Raw genomic sequence first — 27,863 nt, 5'->3', positions numbered from 1 at the left:
CTTGGGTTGAAATATTGACCATTTATTTCTCTTCATGGATGCTGTTCGATCTGAGTTCCTCCAACATTTTGCATGTGTTGCTTCTACATTTACATTGCTATGCAATGGTAGAACTAGGAATTAATTGCATAGATAATTTTTATTAGTCAGAATCTCTTAACCCAGGATGAAGCATTGGTGGTTCATTTAGGCCCTTGAGCCTGTACTGCTACCAATCAGTACGTTAATTAATGGATACATTACTTTTGGACATGTGCCTTTATGATGAAACTTCCCTTAAGTTCAAAAATCTAGAATTATGAGTTGTCAAGAATAAAGAGCAAGGGGTCAGTTAATTAGGATTGAACTGAGATTTCTCAAAACTGTGAGGTGTTAATCTTTGGAATCCTCTGGCCAGGGAGATCTCAGCAATCATGGTATGTATTCAGTGCTGAACCAGTTGGAATTTTGAGGATGGAGAATGTGACATCCTGGTGGAAAGTGGGCTTGATGCACAGGGTCAACCTTGACCTCATTTGAATAGAGGAACAGGTTAGCTGCTGGAGGAATGTGGCCTACTTGTGCTTACTTTTCTTCTGTTCCACCTGGCGTCACCCCGAATGGCTTAGCTGCAATTTACACCTTTCCTTTTTATTTTAAACTCATAAAAGAAAGCAAACCCTTTATTCCTCTGAGCTTATTAATTTTTAATCATAATTCCAATTAGATGACAAATTTTGTAAAAGGAATAAAATCCTTATCTGTACAACCCCTCTTAATTCAGCAGCAGCTGTTCTTAAATCTGCATTACACCCCCCCCCCCAAAAAAAAAGACCAGCTCTGTTTGTCCAGAGCAAGTGCAGTAGTTCATTTTGGTTTAGGATTTTTAATTCCATAGCATATGTCAAATCTCCATGAAGACTAACATTGGATTGGACTTTCTGAAGTTGACTAGTTTTGACTATTTCTGCACATGGGTTTTTTAACTGTATGACTTAGGATAGGACATGCTTCTTACTATTTAGAAGATGGTCTGTCTTCTATCCAAAGTGGTGACCTCCCCTTTCCCATTCATGAAAATGATAGTTTATCACCATTCAATACCCCTTTGCAACTTCTGATTCCATCTATTCTGCCAACTGTTATGGAGTTGTATAGCATAGAAACATGCCCTTCAGCTCACCGTCTAAGCTAATTAAACATCCATTTACTCTGTCACACTATTCCCATATTATTTTTTTTATTGAGATACAGCGTGGAATAGGCCCTTCAACCCACACCACCCCTGTTTAACCCTAGCCTAATCACAGGACAATTTACAATGACCAATTAACCTACCAACTGGCACATCTTTGGACTGTGGGAGGAAACCGGAGCGCCCGGCAGTCACAGAGAGAATGTACAAACTCCTGATAGGCAGCAGCGGGAATTGAACCCGGGTCGCCTGTGCTGTAAAGCTGTAAACCACTACGCTACCATCACATCATCTCACTACCTCTTGCCACTTACCTACACACTTGGAGAAACTTAGAGTGATCAACTTAACCTACCCACCCACAGAACTTTGGCATATGGAAGGAAACCAGACTGTACGTCTTCGTAACTTGCACAGAAACTGCAGGACTTGTGAAATATTAAACTTAGCTGCACTTTTACAGTTGTAGCTACGCACCAGCCTCAAATAATCAAGTTTAATAACTTCGAGGAACATTTCTTACATTTAAATTTTTTTCAGTACTTTTGAGTCAGTGTAATTTTTTTTCAGTGGACTAATATCAGAAGTTGAGTCGCTTGGAGTCTTCCAATATCTTGCAATTGAAGCAGAATAAAGCCATTCAGCATCTGTATAGCATGACGATTTTTTTTTTGGAGTGTTGGTGAGGGAAGATTTTCTCTCCTTTGAGGCACACAGGATTTAATCCCCAACTGGCCTACCTTTAATTTTGAAGTTGTATCCCTTATTTTAGCATCTATTACCAGGGGAGTAATTGTGGTATTTGTATAACCTACAAAACTACATTCCTGGGAATTCAGAGGAACCTTAAAAAATCTCAATTTCTAGCCATCACGGGTTGAATAGTTGTGTCCTTTTATACTTTGTGCTCACTAAAATAACTCCATTCATTCTTTTGTTAAAAAGGAGGATTTTTGTCCTGGGTTAATGGGAATAATTTCAACATCATCCATCTACAGTGAAGCTGACCTATTTGAGTAGATCTTCCTCATTGATTCTGCAGAATTTTACAATCACAGTCTTAGGTTAGTTCAGTCTATTGAACTGTGATGTGTCCTCACTTCAGATTTTACTGTACTCTTGCCAGTCTAGACTGAATTTTATTTATGATGTTGGCTCCATTTACCAGAAGCTTGACTGACAGTATCTGTTCATTTTGACAGACAGAGAGCAAGCAGCTGCTTAAATGTTTGGCCCATTAAAGTTTTCAGAATCTGAAGTCTGGTTGCAAGAGTGAAATTAACCATTTGTTGTGTCCATGGAATCGTACACTTTTGGCACAGCTAGCGTCTCATCCCAGTGTGTGATGGCAGCAGTACAGGGCTCTTCCTGTTTCTCAATACTATGCCTGATGGATTACAAGTTAAATGTCATGATTCCTAAACCACCCCCCCCCACCAATTAATACATTTTGAAGGTTGTGCTTCGTGTAAAAGTGCAAGTGCCTCTCTTTATCTAGTGAACTGAAAACTTGATCAAAATTGCTTGTAATGACAAACGACAATGTGGAGACCAGACAAGGTTTTCCCCCATGTTGCCAATTTAATTCTGAAATGTGAATTGACTGCATTTCAAAACTTCACTTTGGGATTCCAAGGTCATTGGAATTGAGATGCAGCAATGTTTACCACTACAGATTTAAATAATTCACTCTAAATTTGGCTGTCTCTACCCTAAAAGTGTTTACAGTGAGTAATTTTCTAGGTACTTTTGAAACAATTATAAGAAAAATGTATCATGTTATTACTGTGACTATAACAGTTTCTTTAGATTTTTTAGATGTGAGACATTGTAATGAGCTACTGTTTTCCTCTGGGAAAGTGTCCATAAATACAGCTCTTATATCTCCCTGGGATCAATACAGTTCATAGATCTGCTTAGTTACTAACGAGTGTTCATAGAAATTTTAGCTTTGGGACTTTTTGTTTCTTCAGTATTGAGACATATTAGTTGCAGTGCAATTGGGACTCTTTCACCTCTCATGCCACATCTAATCTGGCCGCCAGGAGATTACCCAGTGACTGAGCAATGATTGCTTGGTTACTCATAATTAAGAAAGGGAGGTATAGAGAGTTGCCTAGGGAATAGAAGGTCAAGACTGGTTGTTTCTGGTGCTACCCTCACAAGAGTAAGACGGAAATCTGTGCTGGAGAAAGGCTGTGCCAGAGCTCAGATCAGAGTAGTTGAGCAGTTTGTAACAATCGTGGAAAGCATTTAAAAAAAACACCTGTTGAAAACTTCATCGCTGTATTAGTTTTTTAATAAACTCCTAATAGACTTTTGCTTCTGATAACTGACTGGAAAACTAGAAGGCTCATGTTGTTCCGTTGTTTAAAAAAGGATTGAAAAGTAATCCGGGAAATTATAGGCCGGTGAGTTTAACGTCAATAGTAGGTAAATTATTGGAGGGAGTACTAAGAGACAGAATCTACAAGCATTTGGATAGACAGGGGCTTATTAGGGAGAGTCAACATGGCTTTGTGTGTGGTAGGTCATGTTTGACCAATCTGTTGGAGTTTTTCGAGGAGGTTACCAGGAAAGTGGATGAAGGGAAGGCAGTGGATATTGTCTACATGGACTTCAGTAAGGTCTTTGACAAGGTCCCGCATGGGAGGTTAGTTAGGAAAATTCAGTTGCTAGGTATACATGGAGAGGTGGTAAATTGGATTGGACATTGGCTCGATGGAAGAAGCCAGAGAGTGGTGGTCAATGTTCCAATGCGGTTAATTTTTTTCCAGCAGCTGGGTTCTTTATCACAGTATGTGAAGTTGCCTGTGTGCTAAGACAGCAAGGGGCACTGCTGGTAGTCCTTACCACTCCTGTTGTCTTTCTACATTGTGTTGGCATGATTGCACTTGCTTATGAAGCAATATCAACATGTACCATCCAAGGCACACAATGCAAAATGCTGGAGGAACTCAGCAGGCCAGGCAAAAGGTTACAGTCGACAGTTTGGGCCGAGATCCTTCAGGACCTGCCGAAGGGTCTCAGCCCAAAACATCGACTGTACTCTTTTTCCATAGGTTCTACCTCGCCTGCTCAGTTCCTCCAGCACTTCGTGTATGTTGCTTGGATTTCCAGCATCTGCAGATTTTTCTCTTGTTTGTGATTTGACATGTCATCCATTAAGGCTTCAAACCATCTGCTAAGTAAGACTGAGAACCTAAGCAGGTAATGCTGGCTCATGATAAGAAGATCAACAATCTACACAGGAAGTGAAGGGAGAGGATCGAAACATTCTGATGAAGGAATGCAATAAAGACTTTGCCATCTATTACATCAAATGCAGAGACAAAATATACAAATTTGGAGAAGAATTAAATGGTTTATACTCAAATCTGAGCCAATGTTCATTGAAAAAACAAATATTTTTATGATCAGGTGGACCTAACTAAATGTGCATTTTATGATGGCTGACTTCCCCATTTCAAACCTCATCATGGAATAAGATGTGCTGAGCAAACAGATCAGCAGACCATGTAGCAACGGAAGAATATTGCCAAGACTTCAGTAGTGATAGAACCAGTTCAAATGTGTAATTGTGGGGAAGAAAATTAGCTCAATTTGGTAATGTATACCTCTTGCTGGTAAAACAAGGGCTAATGGATTTGGCAAAGCAGGGACCAAGTTTTTAACGTGCACTGATGCCACAGGGTTCATGGGGAAACTTTGTAATTAGTAAATGTAAGCATCCTAGAGCTTTCAAAGTGAAACATTTACCAGTGGAATTCAAAGTTCAAAGTAATATGGATGGGCAATGAATATTTGTATTACTGGCTCATCTAATTGGTGCTTACTGTTAACGAGCATTTTTTCTGAAGATGTGATGGATAGCAATCGCCTTATTGGACAGCAATTTTGTGCATCCTTGCCAATTAGATTTGGATATTGGGAATATATTTATCATGTCTCCTAATGTAACATATTTGATACAACCTCTGAACCAAAATATTCAAAACGTGAAATGTTTTCAAGAGGGTAGGGGAGAAGTTTCAGGATGCTGCTAAATTTTAATGCCACTATTTGATGTCCAGGCCCCCTACAGCATTAAAATGCAATTTTGAATAGTACAAGAGATTCATTAGAAATTAGACATGAATTCAGAGGAAGGGGTCACCCATTCAAGAGTTTGAAGACTTTAAGATTTGATACTGAAAATCAACCATAGCAGAAATTGTTAACATAAAAATGGATGTTCCCTTTATAGCCCTGTGTGAGTCAACATTGTAGAGGATTGGATGCAGAAAGTGATGCAGAAATCATAATGTAATAAATCCTAGGAATCTGAAAAATGATAGACTTTGAAGAACATGTCAAAGTGAAAACCTGGGCTAGTGCTCCTACAAAATTTAATACAGTTTAATTTGTCAAAACAGCTTTGGGTATTCAGTGCAGGAAGTAATGCAGTAATGCGTGTTTTGCAGTCAGCATCGATGGGGGAAAAAGGCCAAGTTTATGACTTATTCAAACTCCAAGACCCCTGATGATCCAAGGAAATACAATAGATCCCTGCATATGCATAAAGATCCAAGGAAAGTGCAGATTAAATGTCTGTCGTCTTCATTCAATATTTGCTTAACTGACACAAGTCCAAAACATATTAGATACCAAGAACTTTATTGTACTAAACAATGTTACCAGGTTTATGGCAATGTGGAGTTCTATCTAAATTGTGGATTGAACGTTCAGATGCATTAATCACACCCGTGTAATAGCTCAAAATGAAAGTACATGCACTGAATGTACAAAACTGCCTCCTCTGACACTGAAAACAACTTTGCCCATTTTTGTCCTTCAGTGTTCATCAGATAAAATATTTTTGCTTTAATGACCTTCTAGATAAAGATTCCAAACTTTTGAGGCAGCTGATGATTTACAACCCTTCATAAAATTTAGACGTCTGTTCTAGCTCTTCCTGTTTGCCATCTTCCCTGTGCCCCTGATCTTTATAGTCTATGATGCAATTTGCTTAAATTCCCATCTGTATTCAAATTCCTTGAAGATCTGAAGTTGCACCCCAGCCCCTATCTTTGTAGCTATCTCAATTTTTGGAATTCTGCATTCTCTGTTCTGCAATCCATCTGACTGGACCTTTAGAATCTTAACCACTGGAATGGATAGAGCTCCTAAAGATAGCGGAATCAAAGGTTATGGGGATAAGGCAGGAACTGGATATTGATTGTGGATGATTAGCCATGATCACAGTGAATGGCGGTGCTGGCTCGAAGGGTCGAATGGCCTACTCCTGCACCTATTGTCTAATATTCTCCTCAAACACCTCTTACTTTTACCCCCAGCTCTGAGGTATGATATAAAACCTCTCTCTCAGACCTGTGTTCACTGAAGTAATCTTCTCCGACCCAGTTTGTGACTCTACTTCTGTGGCATACCTTGGGATATCTTACTGCCTTAAAGATGCTTCATAATTACAAGTTATTGTTAAGTCTTTTACAGGATCACTGAATACCTGAAATCTCAGGCTACTGTGATTTTCTAGTTTATGTACAGGAACGTCTTGGTCAACAATCCTGGTTAATGTGCAGTTCCTGTACTGGTCTCTGGAGAGGGATGACCTGACAACCTCTGTACAGATTAGTTTGCTACCCACTCAGCCTAGTTCAGAAGCTGAAGGTGTTGTGTTCAAGATCTCTTCCGCACCTCAACTTTTGTATGTCTTCAAGCAACACACATAAAAGTTGCTGGTGAACGCAGCAGGCCAGGCAGCACCTCTAGGAAGAGGTACAGTGGACGTTTCGGGCCGAGACCCTCCGTCAGGACTAACTGAAAGAAGAGCTAGTAAGAGGTTTGAAAGTAGGAGGGGGAGGGGGCCTCTTCCTATAGATGCTGCCTGGCCTGCTGCATTCACCAGCAACTTTCAAGTGTGTTGCTTGAAATTCCAGCATCTGCAGATTTCCTCGTGTTTGTATGTCTTCGCCTGTTTTTCTTTGTGCATGTTATTTTCCCAAGCTCCACCTCTCCTTTCCAAAAACTACAATTGTTGAATCCCTTACCTAATAGCCCAACTAGACATTTGCTTTGAAGTGATTGTGTGTACAGTTATTACCATTTTAATATCAATACTGTGACCTTTCCAGACAGTTGAGGCTAAAATCTTGTGAGGGTTCAGGTTTCCAAGGTTCATTTTTACCTCTGAGATATAATTCTCAGTAATTTTGTGGCATTAGATTTGATTTGCAAGTCAATTTGAAATTGAATGTCAATTGGAAATGACATTGCAACTTGGTTCTGAACCATAATCATGACTTCTCTTGTTTCCATCCAGTGCAAATGTTTTTCTTTCCTTCATCTATCAACCCTCTTTCTCCATCTCTGCTTGTTACTCACTAAGCACCAACGGGAACCCAGCTCTACTTGCCGTCACAGTTGACATTGATCTATTGAGTACAGATCAGATTGTGAAGTGTGCTTGTATATTTTATGGTGCTATGTTGGTTTGTTGCATTTGCAACTTTTCAAAAGGGCATGTTGACTCAGAAAGGGTACAGAGGAGACCAGTAAGATGTTTAGAAATGAATAATCTTTGAACAGTACTTTGAGGGAAAGTTGATTGAGGGATATTGAATGAGTGCCTGAGAAGAGTGCGAGATGAAAATCTAGACAGCTTTACTTCAAGGTAACTGATAGAAGGAAAATATTTTCAGGATATTAAGGGTTAAAGCAATCCAAAATGGCCTTGGAAAGCAAGAACTGTAATCTTTTAAAAGAAACATATGTGTCTTTTTGCCATAACCACAAGCTAGGAACTGGAATTTTCCATGTATTTGTATGTAGGACATGGAAGTTGCCAGCAGCTCCATTGCCCTTTGTTTATTGATAGTGAACTGAGTTATAATTCGACCATGTGGTCTGGGTAGTAATCGGGCCAGCAAGGATGTGATGGGCAGAGTAACTATCTTTGTGATTCCAGCCATCTCTGAAGGACATGGACCAGAGGGCAACAAATTTACTGACTTTGAATACAAAACACCATTAAACAGCTAATATTTCTGTGTGTTTTTACTTAAATTCCACTTGTATGATGTGGTTTCTGAATCTGAAATACTATTAAGTGAAATCTGTGCTTAATTAAAATGGCTGGCAGCACAAAATGGCTCTCCTGCTCAAAGAATTTTGATGTAGATTTAACAGCATTACATCCATTGCCTTTAACATGTAATTAAATCCATAGAGTAATATTTCATTCATACTTTAAATGCACATAGCACAATCTCTCATGATTGTTTCAAAGTGAGTTGGTGCCAGATATTTAGTTGTTAGACTGAAGTGTGAAATATTCCAATTCAAAGGTCTAAACTAACAGTGCTTGTAAGCAACATACACAAATGCTGGAGGATGAAGGGTCTTGGGCTGAAACATCGACTGTTGCCTGACCTTCTGAGTTCCTCCAGCATTTTTTGTGTGTTGCTCTGGATTTCCATCATCTGCAGAATCACTTGTGTTAATGCTTGTAAGCACTTGCTATTTAAATGTTCTTGAATGTGTTTATATTACAACAGTATGAGATAGAGGGTGCTGCTTGCATCTTGACTGTTGGAAATAAAAGCATTCATCATATCCTCAAACAAAAATCCTGTGGAAGTGTTTTCCCCTCATGGGTTGTGGGCGGGCTTAGTTTCAGGAAAAGTTTGCCCCTTTAAGAATGAGATGAGACGTTCTTGGTCATGTGCCTTTGGAATTCCCTGTCCAATAGAGCTGTGAATGCTGAGTCATGTATTGCTGTTTTGAATGATAGAAAGGAAGCAGAAAAGTGGAGTTGAGGCAAAGGTTCAATGAGCTAAATTGATTGAGGGCACAGCAGGCTTGAGATGTTGGACTATCTTTAATCCTATCGCTAATGGTCCTTACTTCGCTTTCTCTATTGCTGTATCCTAGGGTTCATTACTTTCTGTAAATAAGATCCTCTGTTTAGCTTCTAAATTTAAAAAAAAACCATTAGTAATTTTTGTTTTACATAGTTGATATTCTCAGCTTTCATTTGACTACTCCACAAATTTGTGGCACAGTTTTAAGATTGCTCCCATGATAGAATAATGCTACCTACAAGTCTTCTGGTGTGATTGGCTTCTGGTGATTTGCTTGCTTCAATTTGCCAAGTCGTATCCCCTGAGGAAATAGTCATGATAATCCCGTGGTGACTGAAACGGCCAATGTAATTGCCATTTTGCCCAGGATTCAAAGCTGTGTGGTAAAGGGTAGCAGTGTTCAGCAATCCTGGAAATAGCCGTCATCTTTGCTGAAAGTGAAATTCAGGTGCATCTATCATCTGATTATATATCATCTGAATGCAAATTCACTCTGTTGTCCATGTGTAATAGCTAGGTTTGCCAATTTACATGCTTTTTTAACATCCATAGATATGCACAAATTCTCTTTGTATCCTGAGATTTCAGAATTGTAAGCACAGTCACATCTCCTCCCTGTAAGTAACTTAAAACTATTAAATACTCATTTAGAATTTTTCTTTGATTTTAGAGTTTAGCTGCTGGTATCTTTTCTCCCCCTTCTACTCCTGAATGTGTTGCTTTTGTCTAATATATACCTCCCATTTATTTTGAAATGCCTGGCATGCCAGTGTACTCAACTGTGTCACCAGCTGCCCACAACTGTGCTGTTTGCCATCTTTAGTGTCAGCAGCTATTTCCTTTAGGGGTTGCTATGCTTTAAAATCATTCAATGTATTTGGAGATAGAATAAGCCTTGCAAATGGTCACTGGCTTACCACTGGTAATGTCTTTCCAATCAGGATAGCTTACATTCGTTTCTCTCTCCAGACATCTAGCAATCAATGCTACCAGTTTATCTTAGTCTAATTTTTCATGACAATTGTATTTAGTATACATCTTTTTTAAAAAATGTTAATTCTCCTGTACCCATTGGAATCTGCGTGTTACACACAGTGTAAAAGGTTTAATTCTGGTGTGCGTTTGTGGCTTCCTGATCGTGAATGTGCACAGAGGAGGAAATTGGGGAATTCTGTCATTTAAATTGTTGAGATGCACACTGCTAGGTGGCCTGTTTGCCCACCTATCATTCCCTTGCACCACCCTTTTCAAAACTGACCATTTTGAAAAATATCACAACATACAACTCCCCCTTTGGCTCCCCAATCTCTGGTTTTCGCATTACAATACATCAGCTTTATCTTTGGATCACCAACAATTTCAAACACTTCCGTGTTATTGATTGGTCATCACCTTCTTTCAGAACCCTCCGTCAAATTTCACCAGTAGGTTTTTCCCCCAATAATTTTTGAAGTTCAAAGGATCTTGTTTTATCTTGTTTAAGTCTCAGATTTAGGATTAATATCACTGGCGTATGTTGTGAAATTTGTTGTTTTGCAGCAGCAGTATGTTGCAAAGCATAATTTTAAAATATTTTAAATTACAGCGAGTAGTGCAAAAAGAGCAAAAAAGGAAAAAAAACAGGTAGTGTTCATGGGTTCATTGTCCATTCAAAAATCAGGCGGAGGGGAAGAAACTGTTCCTAAAGCATTGTGTCTCTTCAAGCTCCTGTGCTGCCACCTTGATGGTAGCAATGAGAAGAGGGCATGTCCTGGGTGATGAGGGTAATCTGAATTACTCAATACATCTAAATGTTCTTTGACTTTGTGCCATCTCCCTGTTGCCTGAATTGTTATCAATTGACATGAAACCAGTGCAAGTTGTGCACTCATTCTGTAAACCAGTGACCAATTCGACTGCCAGCATTCATAGTTGTTATCTAGCTAACATTACTGCAGCAATATTTCTGCATTTTAAGATCTGGTTTGGAGGCCAAAATAAATGACTGGCCCTGTTTCAATAAAAACTTATTCCAGTGACACTCTGCCTTTATACCTTGTTTAATCTAATGTTCAACGTTCATGGTCAGAGTTCTCTCCCACAACTATTTCTAACCAATTGTATTTGGCTCCTAGTTTAATGTCAGCTGAAGTCAAGTTTGTCATCATTACCCATGGTAACAAGTCATTACTGATTCTTGGATATGCTTCTCCATTCAGTTTTATTCTCTTCAGATGTCTTGTTATTCTCCGAGTCTTGAAAAGCTGGTTCAATCTTTTTATCTATTCTCCCCTCCTCCCGCTTCCTTAACACACATGTATCTGGTGCACTGAGACCAGTGTGGTTTGAATGGAATCTTTCTGTGCATTGTAGGTTGGGATTAGATGTATTTCAGTATGTTCTTAATGTGAGGATTCTGTCAGATGATGACAGCTAAAAGATGCTTGATCTCTCCAAAGTAACTTGGTATCCACTTGTAGTTTATATATTTTAACCTTCTCTTATCAGATGAGCAGTTGGCTATGAATAGGGAGAATGGACTGGATTTCTTCGGAAGGAATGAGAAGGCTGTTTAAAATGATAAATACAACAGATTCTGCAGATGCTGGAAACCCAGAAAAACACATAAAACGCTGGAGGAACTCAGCAGGTAAGGCAGCATCCATGGAGAGGTTTAAACTGTCAGCGATTTGGGCTGAGAAGGGTCTTGGCTTGAAACGTTGAGTTTTATTTCCCTCCATAGATGCTGCCTGCCCTGCTAAGTTCCTCCAGCATTTTGTTTGTTGCTGTGTTTAAAATGTTTTTACTAAGTGGACTCAGAAAATATTGTTCCTTGTGGCGGGGGGGGGTGGTAGGGGGGAAGAATTGTTAGTGGAACCCATCAATAAAATAATCAAATTAGAAATTCCAAAGAAACTTAATCGAAAGCATGGTGAGAATGTGCAACACTCTACCACAGGAAGTCTGGATGCATGTGTAAGATAGATGGAGGAGAATACGAGGGAGATAGAGCTTTGATAGATTTAGATAAAGATGAGACTAGGCTTGAGTGGAGCATAAATACTGGCATCAATTGTTTTAGCCAAATACCCTGTTTCTTTGCCATATATCTTAACATACCAGTCAAGTCAAGTTTGAGTTTATTATCATTCAATGGTACACATGTTTACTGCCAAACAAAACAATATTCCTCTGGACCAAAGTACACAATACAGTACATATAACACACACAACACATGTAATATTGCTACAAATTAATAAGTAATGTGTATTTATGGCACAAGTTTAAACTTAAACAGTATAACTCTACTGATGCTTCATGTGTGATGAGACCTGGGTGGTGGCAGAGAGTTCAGCAGTCTCACATCCTGGGATAGAAGCTGCTTCCAATCCTAACGGTCCTTGTCCTAATGCTACATTACTTCCTGCCTGATGGTAGGGGATCAAAGATTGCTGGATGTGGGGGATCATTGACGATGCTAGGAACCCCACATTTGCAGCGTTTCTGATGTTTGACATACTCTACACGTCAAGCATGGGAGCATTGAGTTTTTATCAATATTAAACTTTAACTCTTACATCTTATTGCTGGTTTTCTATATGGGAAGTAGGAATGAAATTACCCAGAGACCATCTACTCTGGATAGGTAGCACGTTTGTTTTTTTTTGATAAGTGATCAGGCCTGAATTGCTGTTATGGTTTGATGAAGCATTTTGTTTTAAATCGTGGAATACTATTACCATCTAATTTGTGGCCTACTCGTATTGAAGATGTATTTGCACATTAATGTAGAGAACCTGAAGCATGTATCTCCTTGTGCAGTAACATAGTGAAGGGCTTGCCTTAGATTCCGAATTTGCCATGGGCACAACTTGAAATGCAGAAAAGTGACAGCATTCGGAGATGACGATGTAGGCTGACGGAAAGAGCAGGCACGTGGGAAAAGCAGGGAATTTTAGTGAAAGGATAAAGAGGGGTGATAAAAATGGAATAGTAGTTTTAAAACGGTAGTGTGAAAACAGGCAAATCAGAAGGCATTTGTGTGCAAAGCAGAAGAAATTAACAAAACAGTTAATAAATTCTTGGTACTTCATAAATTGATTAGTATCCCAGCTTCCTGGATTTGAGAATATCCTTGCATTCCCATCCTGTTTAATGACACCCAAAAGAAGTCTGAACATCAATGTGGCAAGGCTAGGCTGCCCAATGAGTAACCTTAGTCCTCAGCAAAGACTGGGAGACTGCATGCTCTGCAAGAGCTGTCCTCAGCTGCATGGGTACGAAGGAGAGCAAAAACAGAATTCACCTCTGAAACACCGGCTGGAGAACGGGATGTCAAACAGCATTTTGCCTTTAAAATACAGTGAGACACTAATAACCACATTTAAATGCCCCTTGTACATATTTATGCTGAATACAACTTTGAGTGACATCTATTACTTATTTCCATTCTGCTTAGTCGGGGAGTACTTGAAAAATAATTAATCCTGAGCAAAGTTGTTCAATTTGTGGGTGGCACGATAAGCGTAGTGGTCAGCCAGTAATCCGGGTTGAATTCCGTTCCTGTCTGTAAGGACCGTTTTTGTACATCCTTCCCATGATTGCATGGGTTTCCTCATGGGTGCTCCAGTGTCTTCCCACAGTCCAAAGGTATGCTGGTTGATCGGTTACATGGGTGCAATTGGGTGGTATGGGCTCGCTGGGCTGGAAAAGCCTGTTACTGTGCTGTATCTCAAAAATAAATAAAGTAGAGCCATTCTCAAAGATCTATTTAAGGAGGAAAACTGCTTGTCAATGACACATAGGTTGTCAAGTCCACCTTTCTTGCTGGGTTGACTGAGCACAGATCAGAATCTGCATTCAATTTTGTATGGTTGCCTAGTGTGTGTGATTTATAATGGAAAAAGTCTCTATGGGTCTTAAGGCTCTGCTTTTTAAAATTCATGTACAGTCATCTCACTACTGGTTCCTCCAAGTCCAATGTTCATGCTCCCTTCCTAAATTGTGAATCCAGCAGTTGCTTATAAGTACTGTGCCTTAGTGAATGGTCCTTCATATGGGTGAGGTTTGACAAGTGATCTGAGACCCAGAGGTGGTTGGGAAAGGTTTTGTGCTGCAGTCAATCTGTTTAAAGCCCCTTCTCCCCTTCCTCATTCAGCTGCAGGCCAACCTGGTAATAGGTGGTAGACATTTTCTTCAGCATGTAGCCTCCTACTCCTCCCAATTCCCAAGCTGATCTGTGGGTCCGTGCTTCAAATGCACACCAGTACAGGCTTTTATATTTGGATTTCTCCAAGCTTGAATTATTCGTCCATTATTCAAATGAAAATGTAAAAAGTATAAAATGTTTTTTGTGGAAAATTTGAACTCCTAATGAGACCACTATCAGCTCACCAGAGAGCAGTTTTCCATGTTCAATGTGCTCAAGATTTGAACTGAGAAGTACTCATTAAAGATTTCACTCAGCAAGAATGGTGAAGTGCGTGCAGTGCAGGAGACGACTTCTGTGTTTAACCAAATGTAACTAGTTAGAACACTGGACTAATCTAATCCAGTCCGGGTAATCGCCATCACCTTTTCAGAACATTAATGTGTCCTCTGGCTAGTTGTGTATTCATAATAAATGTTTGAGTTCAGAATGTTTTGGTTGTTTCATTATCATAGGTTCTTAATGTCTGCTTTGGGTTTAATTTGCATTAACATTTACAGCCAACACGGAGTTTCTGATGGAGCCAAGCAAAGAAATGAGGTGAGATGTTGAGGTTGAGAGGCAACCAGCGTGAATGTTTATTGCACACTGTCCTACACGTGCAATTTCTACCACATGACACAGTTTTCATGCACAACCTCCAAATGACCAACTTTTTAATTCATAAGTCTTCTCAAGTGATCTTGATTTCTTGCACTTCCCCCTTCCAGATGCTCAGCAAATGTTTCCATACTACTACAATACCACACTTGCTGTCCTTGGTATACAGGATAACAATGTCACCACTCCTCCGCTACAATCATCTCACTAGTAGACTTTCCACTTCATCATCTTTACTTACTGTTCTTAAGGCACTGACAATTAATCAGTGACCTTTGCTGCTTGCCCTCCTTAGCTCTCTGTGACCCTAGAGAGGTCTATAGGCTCTCTCATTCTGGGGATTCCCAGCTGACCACTTTCAAATTGGCATTGACTACAGACCGTGGATATTAAGAGCTGCTAGCTAGTATCTATCATCTATGGAAGGAAATAAACAATCAACATTTTGACAGGACTTATGAAGGGTCTTGACCTGAAACCTCAGCAGTTTATTTCCCTCCATTAATGCTGCCTAACTTGTTGTGTTCCTCTGGCATCTTGTATCTATTGACTGGGCCAGGCAAAAGCGTGAAGCTGTATCCTAAATCCCTTGGCAGTGAAGATATGTGACTTGATTACCCCAGCACTAGTTATTAGCCCCTCACATCTGCCTACCTTACGAAGAGGTTTGTCAAATTCTCGTAAACTATCCCGAAGACTGAAGCCAGGAAGGTTGATGGGCATCTTTGATACAGATGTTTCTGCCCTAACATCCCCCTATGAGGCTGGCATCAGTTTCTTTTTTTAAGTAGGTGTCAGCTTTTCAGAGAAAGTAATTTTTAGTTCAATGTATTAACTTTTAATGGTAATTTGGGTACATTGTCATTTGTACTGAGTGAGCTACAAGGAATTTGAAGCTAATGTAATGACATAAGCAGTTTAACTGATACAATGTGTAAAACTCGAGCAGGTTAGCAATCTGTGTGAGTGATTAATTCCTGCATTAAACCTAAAGCCATTTGCTGCTTCTTATAGAGGCCCAGTGCATGCAATTCAATGGCACTCAAAGCACAGTAGCATTAGAAATTAAATGCAGCCTATCGTACTTCAATGATTATTGCCAAGAGCAGTACTTAATCATGTGTGAAACTGGGCTAAGTGATACTGGACCACATTGTTACTCACATTTGTGTAATTCTGCTGCCAGTTTTCCTGCACCTGAAGGTTTTTACCTCATACCTTTTCTTTCAATGAAGGACTTTTATTTTTCTTAATATATAAAAACTAAGTTAACTATGTGTTTCCATTGTTGGCTATGGTTAAAAGGGGTAATTCCATATACCAAATCATGAAGGATTTTTTTTTTAGCAAAAACCTATAATCTGATGGAAATCTTATACTTTATTTTCTAACTGTTGAGCTGTAGGAGAAAAATCCAGTGCTGATGAAGTGTTTTTTGCCTGAAACGTCATCTGTTTATTTCCCTCAGTAGCTGCTGCCTACTTACAGAGTTCTTCAGCATTTAATGTGTTGTAATTTTGATCATGTGACTGACCTTCAGCTGAACACCAGGCAAATCTTATAATATCACATTGTTGCAGACATGTTGATTTGTGACAGAGTATTGGGGATAATTTCTCTCACTGAGGTCCATCTATACTAAAAAAAAATCATTTGCAGCAGTATTCAAACCATCAGACTTCCTATGCTGTAACCATCTGTTTACAATGCATTGGTCTGGGTTTTGTTATGATCTCACCTGTGTAATTGTGCCATATATGCCAATAGGCAGGCATTTTGTTTTCATGTTTTTTAAAAAATTTAAATAGGGTTGACTTAAAATCTTTGAAGTAAGGTAGTTTCTCTTGAGGATCATAAAACATTCCTGCTTGAACTTTAAAATGGCAGTTGATTGCAAAAACCAAAATATGTATTACTTGGAGCCAAAATACTCTTAATTTCAGTATGTCAGCAGGCTGCATCTGCTGTAACTTGTCCAAGTTGCATTACTTGATAGCAAGAGACACTTGAACAAGACTCTTCCTGTTTTGAGGTGCTTGTTCTTTTAATGATGTAGGTAACTATTGATTTGGGAGCCAGTAAGAATGTCTGCCCTGTTATTTAGAATTGCAACTAACACAAGTTTTAGTTACAAATAGAAATCTTACCTGTTATTATATGTCTTATAGTTTATTCAATGTGCATCTTTAAGTTCCTTAACTTTAGTCCAGATATACACAGAATGGGATTCTCCATATGTTGGATAGAAACAAGAGGATAAAATCTCGACCAGAGCGTTTCCAGACCTGCAAAGACCAGTTTGATCTGATAGTGACGTGTGAGGAGCGTGTGTACGATCAGGTGCTTGAAGGTAAAATGGCCATCCCTTGTGTTCGCCACGCCATTGACCTAGATGCTTGTGAAAAGTGGTTTGCTGATGCCCCCATCTTGTGATTTCCCAGATCTGAATTCAAGAGAACAGGAGACATTCCAGTCAGTGCATGTCATAAACGTGGACATTCAGGATAATCATGAAGAAGCCACAATTGGAGCTTTCCTCATATGTGAACTATGCCAGTGTGTAAGTGTTTACACTTTTGTGTATTGGGAACATGGGGAAGGAATGTGAGAGAGTGCTCAGCACAGATTTACATCCAACAATCAACCCAAATGGGATTGTACTTGTTCCCTAGCCAAATGTATGGGGGTGGATTTGTCAGTTATTTAACTGGTACGATTTCTTCACAGTACAACATGACTTTCTGTTTCTTGAACAGTGAATGTAGAATATTCCTTGATGCAGCTCATTGCTGTCTGATGGGTGCAATTCAGTACATGCTGCAGCTGGACAATTGTTTTAAAAACCAGAGTTGATACTTGCCGGTTTTTTAAGTTCCTGTTGTGACTGAGCTGCCAACATTAGGTGCTTTCATGTGATACTCCACCTTTGACACTAACTGCAACTTCAACCGGGGCCATAGTCTCACCAAAATAATTAAGTTTGATTCCTGCCAACTAAGTTAGGGGAAGCATGGATGACTTGGTTCTATTGTCAGTACCAAAATGTTGTGGTGCTTCATGTGTAAAATAAAATCAATGGAATTTTGGCATTCAATTCACTCATTACCCATCTTAACCCGCATCATTCCACACCTCGTGTGCAACAAGAAACTCGTGGCTCAGGAGTAGCCTTCAACAAGGCTGTGAATCACGATGTGGAGATGCTGAAATCCCACATAACTGAAATCCGAAAACGAACTCCAGTTCACTACAACATGCAAGTCTAACCTATTAGGAGCAAATATCCAATCACTGTTTCATTATTGTGCTATAACATCAGCACACAAGGATAACTCTTAAATGTAGACATTTAGGAAGGAAAATTAGTGTTTCTAGTTCTCATGGAGCTTAACTCAGTGCTCACACAGCTGTGGATTTTTTTGGGAAGCTCTGTACTCAGGGAAGTGTTGGATAAACTCCCATGCTGTTAATAGGGAATCAATCCATCATAAACCCAAGGAAAGCTCCCAGCTCTTGGACATCCCATGGTCTCAATAGGAACTGCATTCTGGATTTTAGTGCAACGTGTTTGTGGACCTTCCCGTTGCGGCCGCCTCTGCAAGGTGAGATGAGACTGTGCATATTCCATTACAATGGGCTAGTGGCCTGTAGCACGGAGCTTACTTCTTACCCCTTGTTCAGTCCCTTCCCACTAAACCAGAAGCTCAGTACATTGGCCTTGACAACCAAGGACTCCAGAGAATACAGTGCTTAGTCTAATGCATGAACATTGTATTCTAAAAACCGGTAAATAATCTCAATGTTCACTTTAGTTCGAGCATCTTGGTTACCATCATAACATGAAGCCCAGGTACTTAATTTTTACAATGGGTTTGTTATCCTTTGCTGTTTAAAATTAGTTGCTGTACTTGTTATATTTGTGACAATACCCTGATTTTTTTTACATTGTTTTCTCACATTTTTTGGTATTTCTGGTGGGGAAAGGAGGTCTAAATGGGACGGGGGCGGGTGGTGGGAGAAGGTTGGAGAATCCCAACAAGCTGAACAAAAGCCAAATTCTACAGACGCTGGAAATTAGACACCATAAATGCTTGGCAATAAAACTGCTGGAAGAACTGGGCAGATGGAGCGGCATCTGTGGAAAAGAGTACAGCTGGACTCAGCAATCCTGCTGAAGGGTCTCGGTTGGTCCGAAACGTTTCCACAGATGCTGCCCGGCCTGCTGAGTTCCTCCAGCATCGTGTGTGTCGCCTGAATTTCCAGCATCTGCAGATTACTCTTGTTTGTCAGTGAGAAGAGGCATTGACGAGGCTTTGGGTTGAAGCCCTGTATTGTTCAGAGTGGAGGAGGGGAAATGGTCAGTAAGAAGAAGAAGAGAGGGAGGTTTCCTCTCTCACATATTGGCCATCTCTTTTCACCCTCAATCCTGGTGCGGGACATCGACAATTCCACCCCGCCTCCACCTAATGCTGCTCCGATTCCGGCACCTGCACTCTCCTGTCCCCGGTACTGTATATGTTAGAAATCCTCGGGTTCCGACAGCATCTGCGAAGAGAGAAGCGGAGCGAACTTCGCAGGACATTGACCTTGAGAACTGTGTCGGGTTCCCTCAGCCTGCACCTTCCCCCTAGAGGGGGTGTCAGTGGGGAGGGAGGTGAGGGAAAGGTGGGACAAGGGACTGGGACTGGGGGGGGGGCGGGGGCCGAGCAAAGTTTTACTAGTGTTGGGAAGAAGGTTCAACGAACCCTGCTGAACTACACCTGAGACTCGTGCTTTTTCCACACCCCCTGCTCTCCTGAGTTCCCAATTTAACTGGAGGAGGTCAGCCGAGGATCGGGGGCCTCGTTGTCCCAGAAGTATCTCCATCTGCGTCCCCTCCCCACCCACCCACGCCCCCCTGCTTCCCTCCCCCTCCCCAGCACTGTGATAAACGCTGACCTTAGCCATGTTTGTCCCGTTTAGATTCAGCGCACCGACGACATGGAGAATGAAATCGATGAGCTGATCCAGGAACTGGAGGAGAAGAGCGGCCGGACCTTCCTGCACACCGTCTGTTTCTACTGAGGGGGCAGGGCAGGGCAGGAGAGGGAGAGGGCGCGCAGGTCTTCTGCCGCCGCTGCAGTGCTGATCTGTATATAATTTATAGTCTATTTTAAGTTTGAATCGCTGCTCGGCGCGGGTCCTGTGATGTGTCCGAAAGAATCTCTTGTAGAGCGGGTCTGACGATGGCGCAAAGTGTATCCAACATGAAGCTTCATTAAAAACAAAACCATGGCCGGAGTCCAGTCCTCAGTCTCTCTTTATTTCTCAGGTTTTACAACAGAAGACTTTTTTTGGGGGGGGGAGAGGATCGGGGCCGGGAGGGGGTGGGGAGGAGGAGGGTCGCTGATTTCCCCGGTTCGGGGCTAAAGAGGGAGCTGGGATTGGCGGGAGACGTGGTGCGGAATACAAATGTGCAGCGGCATCGTCGCGGCTGCCAGTCGGCAGGGCGACGGCGGCGCAGGCGGCCCCCACCGCGCTGCTGAAGGTCCCTTCCACGCTGGGGGGTGGCTGCTCCAACCACCCCCCTCCCCAGCAGCCCCTCTCTCACCCCCTCCCCCTGCTCTGAATTATTTATCGTCTGTGGGGCGGATCAATTGTTAAACTGCGGCAGCGAACCAATGTGGCGCATGTGAGGGAGCGTGGAGCCGACTGCTGGTCCAGGGGAGGGAGGGGAGGGGAGGGATGGGGGAGAGTGAGTGAGTGTGTGTGGAGGGGAGGGGGGTAACTGGCCGCGCACTCCCGGGACAGCTGAGGGAGCTGGAGTCCGTCAGCAGCCAAGAGACATTGCGATTTATGCTTCCTACCGCCAACACCATGATCTTCATGTTCGTAGGGACGTCGATGGTGATGGTGAGTGAGCAGCGGCTCGCTGCATGCTGTGTTGCGGCGGTTTGCGGCGGCCGCCCTCTCGGCACTGCTCCGGCCGAAGCCCTCACCTGCTCTGCCTCTTGCTTTGTCCGCTCTCTTGCAGGCCATAGCTTGCATCGTGGACATGAATGCCCTGCTCGACCGATTCCACAATTACATCCTGCCGCACCTGCGGGGCGAAGACCGGGTCTGTCACTGCAACTGTGGAAGGTAAAGCGAGCCGAGCCGGGCCGGGTCCAGCTGCCTTCCTCTCCTGTCACCTCGCTCTCCACCCGCACCCCCGTAACCTCGGCCACACTGACTCGGCAGCTCCCTCTCCCTCTCCCTTCCCCCACTTCGTACCCCTGCTTCAACCTTGCCCTCTCCTCTCCGTCACCCGCAGCCCGGAACTTATGGCCTCTGCTCTCACCCACGCATTCCCTCCAGCCCACTTCACCCCATCTCACTCCTCCATCCATGCCACACTTCACTCCTTTTCCCATCCCTCACTTACAGCCTCTCTCCCTCCACTAACTCGCTTCCCCTCTTTCGCCCTCTTCTAACTCGCTCCCTCTCTCTCCTCTAACTGGTTCCTCCTTCTCTCCTTCCTCCCTCTCTTGTAAACTTGCTCCTCCTCTTTCCCTCTAACTTCCTTTCTTGCTCCCTCTAACCTTTCCCTCCTCTCCTCTAATTTGCTTCCCCTCTCCCTCTTTGCTCCCTCCTCTCTCCTTCGCTCCTTCCTCTCTCCCTCGCTCCCTTCCTCTTTGCTCCCTCCCTCCTCTTCTGCCTTCTCGAATTTTCTTCCCCTCTCCCTCTTCGCTCCCTCCATGTTCCCTCCCTCCCTCTTCGCTCCCTTCTCTCTCCCTCCCTCCCTCTTCGCTCCCTTCTCGCACCTTCCTCTCTCCCTTCTCGCACCTTCCTCTCTCCCTTCTCGCACCTTCCTCTCTCCCTTCTTGCTCCCTCCTCTCTCCCTTTTCGCTCCCTCCTCTCTCCCTCTTTGCTCCTCTTTCCCTCGCTCCCTCCTCTAACTCACTTCCCCCCACTCTTTCAGACACCACATTCACTACGTGATTCCTTACGATGCCGATCAGTCTGTGGTCGACTCCTCAGAAAATTACTTTGTGACGGACAATGTGACGAAGCAGGAGATTGACCTGATGTTGGGGCTGTTGCTGGGTTTCTGCATCAGCTGGTTTCTGGTGTGGATGGACGGCGTCCTGCAGTGCATGCTCCGGGCATGGAGGACCAACAGGCGTTATGGTGAGTGGATCTGTGAGGAAATGTGGACAGGCTGTGACCACCAATCTGCTCCTTTCATTAAATTTGAGCTAGCGCAATAACCCCTCGCTCAACGTCAGGCCAAGGGAGCGGACATTGAGATACTTCGATAGAGAAATTTGGGAGGATGTGACTTCCTGTGACCTTGTCTGCTTTAGTCAGATGATTCTGACATTGGGTGCAAGAATATGGTTTGATGTTACACTCAATCCTGCATCTAAACCCAAACAGGCTTTATGGTTCCTAATCCCTTTCCTAACAGTTAGTACAATTATGATGCAAAGCCCTTGACTGAAATGTTAATGATTTCTCTACAGAGGCTGCCTGTCCAAATGAGCATTTCTAGCACTTTATTTTCATTACAGGTGTGCAACAATTTCCTTTTGGAAAAAATAGGAGCGTCAGATTTGTGGAGGAGGAACATCTTAAATTTTGCACTTTTTAGATTGGTTGCTCCTAGTAGTGTGACAAGCCTCCAGAGATTAGAGATTAGCTTTATCTGTAGCCTCAGAACATACGGTGGAATGTGTCGTTTATGTAAAATCAACTCAGCGAGGATTTGTTGCCGTTGGCAACGTAACATGCCCACAGCTTACCACTCCGTACGTCTTTGGACTGTGGGAGGAAACAGAGTATCTGGGAGAAACCCAGGCGGTAACAGGGAGAACGTACAAACTCCTTACAGACCCCCGTCACTGGCACTGCGCCACCTCGAGATGTTCTCAGCACAAACCAAATGATTTCATTGACATTTAAGGGTGAAATATGGAAAGGGAACTCGAGGGGGCTACCTCTTCACTCGAGGATGGTAAGAGTGTGGAATGAACCATCAGCGGAGGTGGATACGGGCTCGATTTCAAATTTAAGTTTAGATAAGTACTTGGATGGGAGGTGTGTTGGACGACTTTGGTTCAGGTACGGGTTGATGGAACAAAGCAGTATGGACTAGATGGGCTGAAGGGCCTGTTTCTGTGCTGTAGTGCTATATGATTATGGATTGTGCTGGAGCAGCCCACAAATGCCGCCACTCTTTCAGCACCAATATAGCATGTTTGTAACTTAATAGACATCCGTTAGTCTCATGAGACCATGGATTTGCACCTTGGAAGGTTTCCAGGGCGCAGGCCTGGGCAAGGTTGTATGGAAGACGGGCAGTTGCCCATGCTGCAAGTCTCCCCTCTCCACGCCACTGATGTTGTCCAAGGGAAGGGCATTAGGACCCATACAGCTTGGCACTGGTGTCGTCGCAGAGCAATGTGTGGTTAAGTGCCTTGCTCAAGGACACAACACACTGCCTCAGCCAAGGCTGGAACCAGCGACCTTCAGATCACTAGACGAACACCTTAACCACTTGGCCACCAACTTACTAACCTTAACCATATGTTTCTTGAACATGGGAGGAAACCCTACACGGTTTTGGATGGCGGGGGTGGTAATGTACAAACTCCTTACAGGCACCAGCTACAGTTGAATCCTGATCATTGAGAACTGGCTGAAAAGTAATCACTCCAGCCATTAGTGCCGCACATCAGTTCTTCACGCACTCCTAAACTTGGTGGAAGTCTCAATCTTGTATCAGTTGTGTCTCCATGGGTACCATTCATGTGTCTGGGTCAAATCATTGTGATTCCAGTCTGATGCCAGGGCTGTGACAACTCAGAGCAGGGCTGAGGACATGTTACATTCGGTGGTATCAAACCATTACCTTGGTACTTTTACCCAGAAGAATGCCCACAGCAATGATAATTGGTGGCTGATGTCCGGCTCTGACCTGATGGACTGAGGAACCCATTCTGTCCTCTATGACTGTTATTTTTTTTTAGAAGAGCAGGGAAGTTGCAGTGGGCTGACCTTTGTCCTCAAAGGACACATTAAAAACTAATTATTTGTTCATTAACACATGGTCATTTGTGGGATCTTGCTGTGTCAACAGGGGCAGCCCTTTAATAATTGAGGACAGGAAAGGTGGTTTTAAAACAGCTTTAGACCTGAACTGTTTCCTGCTTCTCTCTCCACACATGTTGCCTGACCGAGATTTTCCAGCATCCACGGAATTGTGTTTGAAAAGGAATTTTTTTTTAATGTCTTTGAAAGCGTCTGCGTTCTCCTCTCTAAACGGCTGCTCTGTGCCATTTTCTTTCAGATGATTCCTGGTCTTGGATCCCGAGGTTATGTAATCTGAAGGATTTCAGGAGGCGCTCCCACCGTCAGTACGAGGAGTCTGCGGGGAACATGGTACACATCAAACAGAAACTGTATCACAACGGGCATCCGAGCCCTCGACACCTGTAACCTTCAACTGTCAGAAGCTGGGACTCGAAATGAGGAGCCTGTGTAGACTCCAAATCCTTTTAAAAAAAACACAGATCAAAACCACTGCTGCTGATGATGAGATGGCAAATGCCCTCAGCCAGAGTGACCTGTACATTCTGTAAATACCCTGGGTTACAGCCCAAAGCAGCTGCTTCTCTCTAATCGTTTCTTATTTTGAGTACTTACACCGAGAGGTGCTTGAAAATGACTCAATGGTAATCTGGTTTTAACTTTTTTGCAAACCTTCTCATCACATTAATATTTGCTGCCACCTCCCCTCCCTGCCTGTAAACATGGAACTCCCTCCATCCATCAGAAAACCAGATTCGGTGCACTTTGATAAAGCAATGTTTCTTTCCAAAATTACCTGTTAAGGCCCACAGTTGGTGGAGGATATGCAGTTGGCCTGAGTGATTGCACCAGCCTGCCAGGTGTTGGCTCTGGGATCACGGTGGAGCAAGAGCCAAGTGTGAGATGGCGGAGGTAGATGTTTCTCCATCCTGCTGGTTTACACCTTGAATGCGCTTGCGAGGCAGAGATGAGAATTTTTTTTTTAATATTTGAAAATGGAAAGGTTTAGATCTGAAGTGACTGCGGTGCCTAGCAGTAGGAGCCATGGGCCCATCACCAGGTAAGGGATTCAAGGGCAAAAAGTCACATCACAGGCCCTTTGCACTGAAGGGATTTAGAGCTGTACGATTCTGCAGATTGTGACCCAAGTACAAGTGTAAAAAAAACATTTAATAGTCTACAGCATTCTGTACAACCCATCATTAAAAATATAAATTCCCATGGCTTCTCCTTTTATTGAAGTTTAATATTGCAACAGGCGGAGCAAGAAGTTTTATAAATTTGTAATTTTTTGTGTAGTTAAATGTAATGGCTGTCAAATTGCCTCTTCCTGTCAAACCTCTTTCCTGCATCTTTTCCCTACTGCCTCCACCTCTGGTGCAGGAGTTTTCACTGCATAACCTCTCAGCCCTAACCCACCCACACCCCACCTCCCGAACCAGAAGGCTGGTTCAAACCTGTAGTGATCCAGTTACCCATGGGTCATTGCTGTCTGAGAGGAGATTTAATTACCAGGGGTTGGGATATACACCTAGCGTAGAAAACTAGGGCAGTAGGTGGAATTTGTTTGGCAACACAATAAACTGGGCAGTCCAGTCCATTTGAACTGTAGCCTTGAATTGGTCACTTCATAGGAACAACAGTAAATGCCACGACCCTCCGGAAAGCCGGTTGCACATCCGCGATGGTGACGTCTCTTGGGTACCTGGATTCTAACTGGGAGAAGAGATCAGAGGAAGCGAGGTGTGTGAGCTGTTCCGACGTGTGTTTTATCATTGACTCTTTGCAGTAGTGTTGATTTGTTATCTTGTCGAAATGTGCGTGAAATGTGTAAGGGTGTGAAGTCGGATGGAGGCACAAAAATGCTTAAAAAAAAAACGTGGAACAGGTGAATGTGAAACGTGTCAGCGAAAAAAAAATTAAAAAAGTAATTTCAATGTTAATTTGTGTAAAGATTAGATTTCTTTCCCCCCTGCATTGTGCCAGAATTCCATTGAGACAGATCACCAATACCGGTAGAAATTAATGGAGCTGTTTGTGCCACAGACTGTGCTTGCTAACCAGAGCCCTGCTGGCAGGGGCATAGCTGGCGAGCATTGGCACAAGGACACAGCAGCTGATGTTGCTGGCCCACAGTCCCGAGCACCTGGGATCAATCCTGACCTCCTGTGCCATCTTTGCACAATCTCCCAGTGGATTTCTTCCAAATCAATAAAGAGAAGTTGGCAGGGATGTGAAAGGTTAAGTTGTGAGGGTAGAGTGGAATTGGTCTGCTGGGAGCTGGCAGAGGTCTGATGGACCAAGTGAGCTCTTTCTGTGCTGTAATGTATTGTACTAGGTCTGTCTGATTACAGAACTGTTAACTAGTCTTGCTGGCAGAGTTGAACCAGGGACCCTGTTAGCAGCACTATTCCTAGCAACAGGAATGCTTTTGCCTGCTCCTGTACCCAGTTCATCTTCAGTCGGTCAAAACAATGACCACGGTAATGCAGAATAGAATATGGCAGCCGCTATGAATTTGGGGGTGTGGGGGGGGCGCAGATTTCTTTTGAAGGAGTGTGTGGGAGAAACCGAGTCAGCCATAATTCCAATGTAGAAAGTGCTGATGAGAGGTCTCAGGCTGAAACATTGATTCTTTATTCCTTTCTGATGCTGCCTGATCTGCTGAGTTCCTCCCAGCATTTTGTATGTGTTGCTCTGGATTTCCAGCATCTGCAGAATCTCTTGTATTTATAAAGTAGAACGTCCAATTGGCCCAAGTTGGTATTTAACCTCTGCCTGCCCACCAAACCCCTCTTCAAACTAATGATGTTATCATAATAGTCTGTGCTTCTGTCACTAACTGGGTGTTGTCATCTTGTTGAGCCCACTAGCCAACTGGGCATAGGGCAATAACAGCAGCGTCCCGGAGTCCTCTGTGCTGGGCCAAGAAGCCTGATCTCGGCCATGGTTATCTGCATCTTACAAATCCTTCATTTAAAAATTTCAACGCACTCTCCTAAATCTTAGATTTAAAGTTATATCCCCTTTCCCTCCCCATCCATCACAAGGTTGGGCTACGTTTAGTTTTTTTTAAAGCTGGATAGTGTAATATGCAATTAAGGTGTAGTTTGAAGGCAGTTGACCCACAGTCCAGCGTTTGGAAGTCAAAGGTTGTTAACTTTGCAGGGCAGGACTGTGAACTAGGAAGGCGGTGGAGAGCTTGTATTGGGCTGCCGGTGTCCTCAATGATGAGTGAAGAATGGACTTGTGCAGGGCAGTAGATAATTTAACTGCTCCGTAGATTGTGAGCTCTAGTACAAGCCCCAGCAGTCTCAGCCAACACTTTGAATCCCCCCCTGAACCTTTATTAATGCCTCCTTTAACATTCACCTCTTTGACCAAACTTTTAGTTCATGGGTTCCCAACCCGGTGTCCAGGGATGGACCTCTCGGTTGATGGTTGGGAATCGCTGATTTAGTTTCTCCTACCAATGTCTCCATCATTGTTCCATATTCACTTTTCCCAGACTGTGCTTGGGAAAAGACGTCTGGGATAATTCAAGGTGCTGTGTCTCTAGCAACCGGCATCGGCCCTTTACTTGCACAGCGTGAGCCTGTATCGTTACTACTGTATGGTGAGGCTGTCTTTGTCTCCTAGAACTAATGTTTACATACCCTTAAGGCCGCAGCGGACCTCTCTGTGCTTGTCAACACTAGCATCAACCCTCACTGTGAACCCCCACCCCTCCTGTATATAGTATCACACCGTAATCTTTGAGTTTTTTTACGGGTCTCTGAGATTTTCTGTATCTTAACATCAAAGATAGAACAGTAAGGGCCCTTCTGCCCGTGACGTTGAGCCAATTTTTAACCCAATCCAAGATCAATCTAAACTTCCCTTCCCACACAGCCCTCCGTTTTTCATTAATCCATACACCCATCTAAGAGTTCCTGAAGTGTCCCCAATGTATCTGCCTCTACCACCAACCCTGGCAGTTTCACACAT

General features: G+C 42.9%; 2 protein-coding genes across 2 annotated transcripts in view; both read left to right on the top strand.

Annotated features, from left to right (window-relative positions):
* The window catches only part of ssu72 (SSU72 homolog, RNA polymerase II CTD phosphatase), an 81,447-nt gene extending 61,342 nt beyond the window's left edge, over window positions 1-20,105 (top strand). Inside the window, exons 3-5 of the mRNA XM_063033233.1 lie at window positions 17,036-17,175; window positions 17,267-17,385; window positions 19,788-20,105. Of these exons, the coding sequence (XP_062889303.1) occupies window positions 17,036-17,175; window positions 17,267-17,385; window positions 19,788-19,889 (361 nt within the window). The 3' untranslated portion in view covers window positions 19,890-20,105. The remainder of the gene's footprint in view (window positions 1-17,035; window positions 17,176-17,266; window positions 17,386-19,787) is intronic.
* Window positions 20,106-20,541: 436 nt separating this feature from the next.
* On the top strand, window positions 20,542-25,807 carry LOC134337678 (transmembrane protein 240). Its single transcript, XM_063032870.1, has 4 exons — window positions 20,542-20,717; window positions 20,839-20,945; window positions 21,766-21,974; window positions 24,136-25,807. Exons 1-4 carry the CDS (start codon window positions 20,661-20,663, stop codon window positions 24,282-24,284), a joined length of 522 nt encoding a protein of 173 aa, XP_062888940.1. The 5' UTR covers window positions 20,542-20,660; the 3' UTR covers window positions 24,285-25,807.
* Window positions 25,808-27,863: the final 2,056 nt, after the last annotated feature.

The sequence above is a fragment of the Mobula hypostoma genome, chromosome 25 (assembly GCF_963921235.1).
Source record: "Mobula hypostoma chromosome 25, sMobHyp1.1, whole genome shotgun sequence".
NCBI classification, from domain to species: Eukaryota; Metazoa; Chordata; class Chondrichthyes; order Myliobatiformes; family Myliobatidae; genus Mobula; species Mobula hypostoma.
Note: the sequence above shows the minus strand (reverse complement) of the source record. Positions and strands in the feature narration are given on the sequence as shown.

What these genes read in the sequence shown, in the direction of transcription:
- LOC134337678 (XM_063032870.1), top strand. Translation starts at nt 20,661, where the DNA reads ATGCTTCCTACCGCCAACACCATGATCTTCATGTTCGTAGGGACGTCG. An exon ending in TAGGGACGTCGATGGTGATG is followed by an intron (nt 20,718 to 20,838) that starts GTGAGTGAGCAG and finishes GCTCTCTTGCAG; the next exon opens with GCCATAGCTTGCATCGTGGA. An exon ending in GAGGACCAACAGGCGTTATG is followed by an intron (nt 21,975 to 24,135) that starts GTGAGTGGATCT and finishes ATTTTCTTTCAG; the next exon opens with ATGATTCCTGGTCTTGGATC.